The sequence below is a fragment of the Dermochelys coriacea genome, chromosome 5 (assembly GCF_009764565.3).
Source record: "Dermochelys coriacea isolate rDerCor1 chromosome 5, rDerCor1.pri.v4, whole genome shotgun sequence".
NCBI classification, from domain to species: Eukaryota; Metazoa; Chordata; order Testudines; family Dermochelyidae; genus Dermochelys; species Dermochelys coriacea.
In genome coordinates this window covers 98,924,057-98,934,749 of record NC_050072.1, presented here as the reverse complement: position 1 = coordinate 98,934,749, position 10,693 = coordinate 98,924,057, and the positions used below count along the sequence as shown (strand labels likewise).

The 10,693-nt window shown below is 37.7% G+C and overlaps 1 protein-coding gene across 1 annotated transcript; it reads right to left on the bottom strand.

Annotated features, from left to right (window-relative positions):
- Positions 1–1,498: 1,498 nt before the first annotated feature.
- On the bottom strand, positions 1,499–10,525 carry LOC122460280. The gene is made up of 7 exons (XM_043514866.1): positions 10,469–10,525; positions 9,801–9,907; positions 5,729–5,929; positions 5,096–5,262; positions 4,094–4,245; positions 3,232–3,311; positions 1,499–2,112 (listed from the first exon to the last, which is right to left on the bottom strand). Exons 2-7 carry the CDS (start codon positions 9,873–9,875, stop codon positions 1,978–1,980), a joined length of 810 nt encoding a protein of 269 aa, XP_043370801.1. The 5' UTR covers positions 9,876–9,907; positions 10,469–10,525; the 3' UTR covers positions 1,499–1,977.
- Positions 10,526–10,693: the final 168 nt, after the last annotated feature.

Sequence of the window (10,693 nt, the reverse complement as noted above, 5' to 3'; positions counted from 1 at the left end):
GTGGGGGAGCCCCAGGGGGCCAGCGGTGGCTCTGCCGCTGCTGCGGGGCAGAGCTAGCCACTGCTCCAGCCCCCTGGGACCACTGCTCAGGTGGTTCCCAGAGCCAGTCACATTGGCTACTGCTTGGGTAGTCTCCAGAGCCACCAGAGGAGGGGCCAGTTCAGTGGGGCCAGGGTCACTCCAGCAGTGGCTGGTGTGGCTGGCTGCAGGGCCACCCAAGTGACTGGCTGCAGAGCCGCTCCAGCAGCAGCCAGTGTGGCTGTCCCCAGGACGGCCAGAGCAGCTGGTCTCAGGATCAGCTGCTCGGGTGGCCCTGGGGTCAGCCAGACTGTCTGCTTCAGAAGTCACAGAGGTCGCATGGAGCCCTAATAACACAGAGCCCTAATAATGACCCAATATTACCTTTTGCTTAGCTGCCCTCTGAGCTGTGGAGTGTTCCCCGAAAAGAGTCAGTGGACACACAGAGCTCAGGAGAACACACTTCCTGGTGCAAGAGTGGGGCTTAGAATCCCTCGGCAGATCCAGGAACAGCCTTTAGCCAGAAAAACATTCAGCCTGTTACGAGATTTGAGATTTAGGCATGATTATATGTACTTTAAACACACCCATCTCTCAGTGGAAGAAAAAGTCCAATTATAAAATTGGACAGGGAGAAGAGATAATTGTATTCCATTTTCCCATTTTAAAAAATAAACTAAGTGGGAAAAAGTCCACACCCAGAAGCATATTTTCTATTGCAGAGCACCAGTCAGAGCTCTGTAAAATTAAATAAGGCACTGTGCCACTTGGCCCGAGTTCAGCAATTTTTGATGCAGTTTACTTTAAAAGAGAACTAACTGCCAAAAAAAAAAAAGTCTTTCTACAGCTACAATCTTTAGAGTAAAAGAAAAAGGGCTTGTTTTAGACCTACAATTACTCTTCAGACTGCAAGAACAAGAGACTCTTGACTTTTCTCTAAATTGCAGTCTCCTCTCTCAGATCCAGTTATTCTAGTTAGAATCTAGGAGGAGCTGGATGACTGGTGAAATGGGGTTTAACTCCTTCCCTGTCAGAAATTGCAGGGGCTCCTTTCACCCCAACATGTACATATATTATATAAACACTACAGTAACATGATCTTTATAAACAGACTTTATGCTACAGACTTAAATAATAAAGTTACAAAACTGAATCAAGGTTCTCTCCCTCTTATTACTTTGGAGGATTACAGGCTAGGGGGAAAAGAGGACATTTAAAACAATGGAGAAATACATGCATGTATATTAGTACTGGATGGCTATTTACCATGCCTGGCTTCACTCCCCAGTCATGCAGCACTCAGTCACATTTACACAGAAAGGAGCCAAAACCAACATGAATTTAAACTCAAATGGAACTATCAATATTTAGACAAACTTTTTTTAAATACAAAAATTTAAAATACTTTTATCTGTATGTTAACATTTTTTTTGGGAAGCAGCCAGAACTGTGGTTTTCTTTCGCTAACAAAAAGACAATTTCTTTAAAAACAAACAAATAAAAAATTGCAAACATTGTCTCTAGCATTTCAACTAGCTTTAGTGCAGGTGGGAAAGTTTCTATTGTGCTGCTGAAGAGTGGACATTTATTTTTGCAAATATGCTTGGGAATGTTTTAAAAAAAATCATTTTCTGACCAGCTCTATTCCTGTTAATGAAAATGGGAATGTTACATACTTCAGGTCCTGATGCTGCAATGTAATCAGTGTGGATGCATCCCTTTGGTCACTCAGACCCCATTAAGTTAATGGGGATCTGGGTGGGCACAAGGGGTCCGATCATGAAATCCCATTGTGGGTTCAGGATGGATTTTTAAAAATTATGCTAGAATGCTTCTAAAATTGGGGTCACAATTCCAAAAATACCCAAGTGACTGAGGAAGCAAGTCCCATTGAAAGCCAATGGGACTTCGGCTTCTGTGTCATTTAAGTGCTTTTGAAAGTTTTGCCCACTCTCTCAATCAGTTTTCATTCCAGGGCTCTTTCATAATGTGCTTCTCTGCTCCACCCTTTTCACACAATATGTTCTCATCTGTGAAGGAGGCCTCCGCCCCAGGCTGGTGCATCTCTTGCTGCTCCTTTGTCTCATCAGCATCCTAAAAATATTATTATTATTAAACTAACCAATAAAAGTTTTACAGTTCATGCTCATCACTTGTCAGTCAGCAACCCAACCAGGCACCAACGTGGAGCCAATCCAATTCTAGAAGAATTAACTTAGCTGTAGGATTGCAATATACATGCAATCCTGTGTGAGGCCATGGGGGAAGGACTTACTGTGAATTAACAGTAAATTGATATAAGAAGAGGGAAACCCTGCTGGAGTAGTAACTGCTGAACTAGAGACTTAATAGTTAGTCCTTGTTTGATATTAACAATGTCGTCTTTAAAGCCACCTCTGTATAATTTATGGGAGAGAGAATTCCTAGTGAACAATGTATTGTGGCTGAACTAGGATTCCAGGCAATGGGGCCTCTTTGACAGTTCTCTGCACTACCACAGGAAGGAATGACTTTTGTGGGGGAGCAAACCCCACTTGTCATGCAGCAGCAAATAGTGTCCATTTGTTTCTAGAGTTGCACAGATGAATGGCGCTGAAGCACTTATTGGGGATGAGGTTTCCTTTCCTCTTCTGCATTTTGCATCAGGTCATTTTAATCAGAGCAAACCCATTTCAGTCAGGCTTTGCTACATTTTGTATCTAATCTACTCTCTGTTTTAGAATGAAGTATAGACTGGTACCTCATGCTAATATAAAATAGACAGTCTGAACCACTGAAATTGTCAGACGTGTGTTTATAGAAGTCCTGCCCTTATCTACTCCCTGGGTATCCAATACTTAAAAGGCTGAATAACCACCACCAGGGCATACGAAAGATTCATAGGAGAAAAGTGAATAAGTGAGTATACCACAGTAGACCCCAAGGGATAGATTATATGATTTGTGTTATGGTGTTTTTTATTATAAATGTGCTTAGTGGTTGATGTTAGACTAATCTTAAAAGGGGAAATAGATAAACAAATAATATATTTGCTTAGATCTCTGTGTAGTTCTTACTAAGAACTCTGTTTCAAGGACAGGCACATGTTGCATGATGGCAGAGCATACAGCACAAAGCAAGTATCCAAACCCTTAATGGTAATCAGAAATGGGTTATATGTTTTCTTAATCATTTTCCCTGTCCTTGCATACCAAACACATTTTAACACATTACCTGTGATTTTCTGTGGAGTGTTTGCCTGGCTTCATCTGGAAGGTGGCTTTTCTCACCAGCATATGTTTTTTGGTCAGAATCTGGTCAGGATTACAGTACAGTTAAATTACTATAGTACAGTATATACCTTTAGCAAATCAAGGCACATAGCCAGTGTTCCGCCGAGTTCTAAAATTCCCTTCTCCCCTCCCCTCCCGCCTCCGACCATATTGCTCTGCATAGGTGCATCATTTCACCTACATGTTGTTGCAGAATCAGGGAATAAGTGAGCTGAACGTTTTGACAGGAATGCCATTGTGATACTTCTTTGCTGTCCCCATTAGTTTCTCTCCTTTGGAAGCAAGGGCAAGTTTCTGAATTCAAAGTGACACAAGACTTAAAGTCTTCCCATAGATAGTCTGAAATAGCAGCGCTAACAGAAGTGTGAATTTCCCCATCCATTCCCCCATTTACGGTATTAACTATCAAGTCAGATAATGATTTTGCAGTCTAATGACAATTTAAGGCTCCATCTCCCCTGTAAAAATTTCCATTTTTGAGGAACCTCGTTACAATATTGTAGTGTCAGAAGCACATTTTGGTCTTGAAAGTGTAGAAGACACAAATTAATGTTTTAATTGTGTTACCAAATAATGCTATAGCCTTGAGTTTTACAGGACGATTCAGGAACAGGGTTAAAATACATGTAATTTAGCTGTTTCATGATCCTAGTATCTTGCAGCATAATAAATCTTAAGTGTCTTGTTATAACCAAAAATATGCTAAATGCCTTTGGCTTCACTGAAAAACATGTCATACAATCTCTAAAATTAATTGGCTCAGAACGGTTTGGCTCTTCTGAATTAAAAGGAAGCTTTCTCACCTGTCAGGATTAAATATGGACAATGTTTGCTAATCCAGTCTGGGATTTCCCCCTTCTGGATACAATCCAATGCAATCTTCTCTGTTTCAGCATATTCTAATTCAGACTTTGCATTCACAAGATTTCTGGAAAGCTTCACTGAAAACTGTTCCCTATAAATTATTTGGAAAGTCAAGAGGTCATTAGGAATGGTTTTCTTCTTTGTTGTGTTTCTAGTAGTCAGCACAGAGTGTACTGGAGGAAGGATTTTGGAAAAGAAGTGGCAGAAAAGTATTGGTAGGGTGTAGATTCCTTCAAGTTTATATTTCTATGAATATATATCATAGCCTAGCTAAATAGGCTTACTTCAGCAATGTTTGCTCTTTGTATATTTTAGGTTCTATAAAATACCAGATGAGAACTATTCAAGACAGCTACCAAGCTGTGAGTCCATTTGCTGTATTTTTATTGCTGGTTCTTTGCTAAGCTCTCAGGCCCATTTCTTCCATGAAACATCCAGGGAGATAGTCTCTACTTTTATTTTGCCATATTAAACTTGGAAGCTTATTTTGATCTAAGAAATAAACACTCCCTAAGCAGGGGCTTGACATGAAAAATCCATAGACAAGAATGTCTGGTCTTGATCCCACCGACCAAAGCACCTAAATATGGATTTACATCACAATAAAGCATCCAATGAAACTATTGACATATCCACCTTGGGTCTGCAAAACATATTTATAAAATATATGTAACATCTCATTCTTCCATGCTATCACATAGAATGCCATCAGTGTGTATTATGGTACGTATGGAGTATACATAATATACTATAATACCTAAGCATTCAGAGCAAGGGAAAGGACAGTTATCCTTAATATTGAATTACTTTGCTTTTGACAGTTTATAAAATATGACACAATACGTTCTGTTTAAACATCCTTTTTGTGTGTGTTAGTATGAAAACAACCCAGTATTCTCTATATTGTGTTTATGTCCTGCTTTACTAAATATCCCATATACCTTTTGTAATCCGTAGGTTTATTTCCATAAATAACTTTATAGGACAGGATGTCAGCCTGCACATTATTAAATTCTTCTTTCCGACTAGCCCTCTCAGCATCATTCTTCTCAATAAGCTGATTGATGCATTGTTGTGCCTCAGGTACATCACAATATATAGTGTGGACCTAGTATGGATTAAAAATTGGATTTTTTCATATTTCCCTCAAATCTGGAGCATTTATTTGCCATTTGTGTGGTTCAGATACATTTTTTTCTGCCTCTCCAATGTTATTTTTTCCATGCAGTTGCTCTCTCATTTGACAAAATTGGCCATGAAAATAATACCAATGAAAGACTTAAACTGAATTCCTGATGCAATCAGTTTCCTTTGGAACTACTATTTACCTCTGTATAGTGAATTTCAGTGGGGTTTAAGTGCCTTACTCCCTTGAAAATCCCAGCTGTAACCATTATATAGAACTTAAATTTAGAAACATACATAAAATGAATATATAAAACCTACATACGGTATAATATTTTTCTTATTTTAATCTATAAAAATCTTAAATAAATTCATATATTTTCTAGTCTTAGAAAACCCCATCTTAGAAAATCCAACAAATATTTTCCATTGGTCTAATTAAGATTTACCTTGCTCACAAGAGTTTTCAATAACATTTTAACTGTGATTTGAGATTGCATTGTTTCATTGTGTCCACTCTCGCTTTGTAGAAGTTCAGCCACCTCTCTCTCTTGTTTATATAAGGACTGCTTTTCCATTTCCAGCATGGCCTGTGCTTTCCACAGTTCTTTTTGCAGCAAATGTTCATGTTCCTCCATCTCGTCAACTACCTGAAATGTAACAAAGCATAAGTCACATCGTATTCAGGCCAGAACTAGGATCTGTCCCAATAGTTGCAGAATCGCCATGATTTTAAAGCAAGAGATGGAGCAAAAATGGAAAAGAGCAGAAGAGGTAGTTAGAAATAGGAAGTGTTATTTTTGATCACTGATAACTTGGATTTGCAATTTAAAGAAGCAAACTTCAGGAGATTTTTGTAATTAGCCTTATGCTGTCTAAAATTACAGGGAGGGCAAAATCAGTAATACTGGGGGAGATGGCTTGTACTTTAGAAATCACAACAGGAAATCCAGGGGGTAAATGTTTATAAAGCCATAATAATGGAAAATACAGTGTGATTTCCTTTAGTTTCATAAACAAATAGCTTAGAAAACAGCTGTTATGGCATTTATAAGAATGTCTGCCTCTTTTATGCTTTACATTATTCCACAATATAACTGAGGCATCAAACTTTTAGTAATTAATAAAAAAGATACAAAACCCAAAGCATACATAATCTAAAGAGAGCATAATGTAACTGAAAAATATGTTGAAGTACATGATTAGCAAGTTCTAAATAAAGTAGGAATATAAAATAAATTTGACAGTACTATCCTAAAAAGATTTCTGCATTAAAAATCCCCATGTGCCTACACTATGGAAATAGATCAACAGGTATAAGAGACAGTTAAAACAAACATTCTGCAATTGAGTCAAGCATGAAATGTTATAAATAAGTCTCTGTGTACTGCTCAAATAATATTCAATTCTGCTAATTGCTCATTAATTGTAAACTAATAAATATACATTGACAAAAACTCCCTCAATAACATGAATGAACAAGATCTTGAAGTTGCCCTAATTTTTTAGAACTCCTCTATATCTGTTATACGGCATTTTATAAAGTTGTAATTCATGCTATGACACTGCTAAATGAAGCTGAATTAATCTATTCTCTGCTAACTGTGCAATAGTTCATCTACATTCAAATGGAATTAGCCTCAGAGATCACATGCATCAAGTATAAAGCACTGCAAAAAATTAAATTTTTTAAACATTTAATTCAAAATAAAATTGTTTTTCACCTTCAGAAAGACTTTACATTGGGAACGAACATAATTTAAAAATAGTTAAATGTGGATAACTGAAAGGCTGAGGAATTTATATTGGTAAAAATCCTTTTATTCCTAGGTCATTGATTCAAATCCCCATGCTGGTCATGCATGAAAGCAGCTACCATTCAATACAGACTAACACAGCTGCTACTCCAATACCATTTAACCTGTGGCTGTTCAGAGGCCTGTATAAATTGAGACTGTGGTAATAGTGCAATTCCTAGTATATATTTACTGTACAATCTGTAATTTGCATTCTGTTGTCAGTCTTAGCAGATAGCAAGGATTGAATGGACCATAAAGATTTCCTAGAAGGGGTCTTCAGGCCAATGTTAGGGTGGATGGGAAGCTTGCATTGCTAATACTTATGTTGTACCTCTTCTATGGATTTAGGGGACTTCAGTCTCCAAGGCCAAAAAGCCAGCCAGCACTGAATTCATTTTTGAACTACCTAGGAAGAGTGAGTTGCATTGCAAGAAGTACCCTCTCTGTGATATTGTACAGCAGAATATACAGTAAATGCAGTTATAGGTCTGTATGAATAGCCCAATTGATTTATATTAGCATATTCATATATGAAAAAAATCTTGTAAATATTCTATCATCATTATGGTGCTTTCCACAAACGATTTGGAACTCAAAGCTGGTTCTGTATGCTGTGACTCTTGTACTTTGACAGTAGCATAGTATTTATTTACCTCCTTCTCTACCAATCTATTTTCTACAGTTTTATGAAAGAAATAAAGCTGACTATGGCTTTTTGACATCTAGTATTTCATTAAACAACAACAAAATCTACATTAACTGAACATTAGGTTGCAAGGTCAATCACTCAAAATTTAGGAAATCTGAGAATTAAATTTCCTTATGCAACCTTTGTTTACCCTCACATGTATATGCATTATGACAATCTTTAATTACATGATCACATACTATTCTTTCCACATGACCCTGCCTCCTCATCCTCATTTTTCTCTCCTCTCCCCAACCCCCAACACATGCTCATCCCACTGGCTCCCATTTCCAGTTCCCCCTGCTCCCTCCTTCCTTGTCCAGTCTCAGTCTCCCCCCTATCCCTCTCCTCCCTGACACCCAGTCTCCCCCCACCAAGTTCCATGTCCTGATCTACTCCTTTGGCTGCCTTCCTGTCCCTCAGCTCTGACTCTTTTCTCTACATTAGAGTCAGATTGAATCCTCCTCCATCCTGCCTGGGTGCCAGCAGCAGAAGCATAGAGTCACAGGACAGAGTGTTTCCCTGCTCTCATTTCTGGTGCCTGGCACCACAGTGACCCAGAGCAGCAACTGAAGGGCCTGTTCAGTCCCTGCAGCCCTGGGATGGTGCATGCACAGTCCAATATTTAGGAGCTGTGAAGCAATGGAGCATGCTCAGTGCAGACAGAATCTTCTGATAATTTAGCTGCCAAATCCTAACAAATCTCTATTGTGCATATTCAAAATGAAATTTTTCAAAGGCTTATCACTTGGCCACATTTGGGTGAATTTTCATGGGAAAGGCAAATGGCACATCCCTGACACCATTGCCAAATTTCAATCCCTGCTCTAAAACAGAGGGCACTAAACCTCAATGAAACAGTTATAAGAATATTTTTAACACGAGGAAAAATGTGTTTTTCCTCAATCTCATTTTCAGAGATGACAGAACCATTTTGGCTGAAATTAAAATAAATAAATAAATAAAAAATTCAACCTAAGGCCAACAACTAGAATTGAAAAATTCAGCCCAAACAGTTAAAGTTTGGCAAAGTTATAAACAACTGAAAATGGAATCGTACAATGAGAAGTGTTAGGCAACCTTAATATAGTCAATGCTACTGGTGCCATATGTAATAACATTATCCCATTATTATAGCTGCTACAGTACTGGACACTAAAACCCCATATAAACATACTGCAACAATATTAGTGTAGTGCAGTGTTTGTACAGTGCTTATTACTAGAACTGTGTGACTAGTTGGCAATGAATAATTTATCAGATCAGTTTTGTCTCCTTTCTGCTCACTGAATATTCTTGAGCAGATTGTGAGTTGAACATATGCATTATTCAAAAGTATTCATTGATTTTTTTTCTTTTAAACTCAAGATTGATCACAAATGATGTACAGATCAGATACAGGTAGGAATGGGAAGAAGGACTTGACTGTCATGTCCTTAAAGCGAGCAGTTCAGAGGGGGCATGTTTCAGTTTTCTACCTTGAATTGAGGTGCTGCTGGCCTGTTCACACCCTAATGCCCTAGTAAAAGACATGAGCCTGAGAAGCACCTTTATTCCAGACTCAGTCTGGAGTATACTTTCTGAAAACAGCTTGATCTTCTCTGTGCAAGGAGAAGATCAGTTAGAACATAACAGGTTTCAACTAGTAAGCACCAGTGAGGAGCTAAGGCAGAAAAGAAGGTGACAGTCACATTTTCAAAGAAGTGGAATTTCTATAGCAACAGTAACATTTCCAAAAATAAATTCTGCACTTATTTCAATAGTCACAGAACCACATGGAATCTAGATTACAGTTGTTTTTCAACTAGTCCCCAACAATCTGTCATTCTCAGATGATACACATATTTGCATGACAACACAAGTTCCAATACCAGCTGGACACGTTATTTATTTCAACATTTACCAGACCGACTGCCTTTGAAACAGCTTGAACAATTGTAAAGATGATGCTATCAGAAAACCAATTACATTTCCATTCTTCCATTTTGTGTTCAATTGTTCTGCCATAGCCTCCAATACTCCTGAAACATCTACCTTTTCGGCTGTAACTAAGGCTTTTTGCCGAGGAAAATTGATCTGTAAATTCACAATCTCTTGCACTTTTTCCATGTTCAGTCTGATACTCTGTAGTTTCTGCAGTGCTGAATTGGGGAGGAAAACAAGAAAGAAAGAAAAAAAATCATTTGCAATACATATCTGAATTAATAACTAATTGTAAACATTGTCCTTTACTGCCAGGCTGGGGATCAGAATAAACCTTGATTTATAGGAGAAAAGTGATTTTTATTCAAAAATATTTTGTTTATTAATTTATGAAACTCTCTCTAGAAAACAAAAAGTTGTAATATGTATTTTTTAAACTTTTTTGAGACAAATATTATGGCTGGATTTTTAAAGGGTCAGCATAGTTTTATGACCCCTTCACATGTGTAGTTTTCTATGATATAATAAGGGTAATCGTGCTTATCCTTGCATCAGTGAGTAAGGGCTCAGGAGGTATGCAAGGAATTTGCTACAACTTCAACTGTATTTATAGCCTGATCCAAAGCCCAATGCAGCCAATGGAAAGTCTCCATGTTAATTTTGGATTAAGACACAAGAAAGTTAATTAGAAGTGAGGCTACACAAACCATTGAGAATAAAGAACAGATTAAGTATATCTACCTCATTTAAGCAATCTCGTGTCTGAAAATGAGACTTACTCAAAGAGTGCTGAGTATACAGATGATCTAGTTTTTGAGAGAAACTTTCTAGAATCCAAGTCTGCAAAACATGATAGGAATGCAATTAGGAACACCAGTTCTTCCCAATGAAATAATAAATGATAATCAGAGTAATAAATCACAATTTAGCTTTGTTTAGGTAAACAGTATTACTAAGTAGACTATAAAGCAATATTACTTCATTATAAGTATTAACAGTTAGAA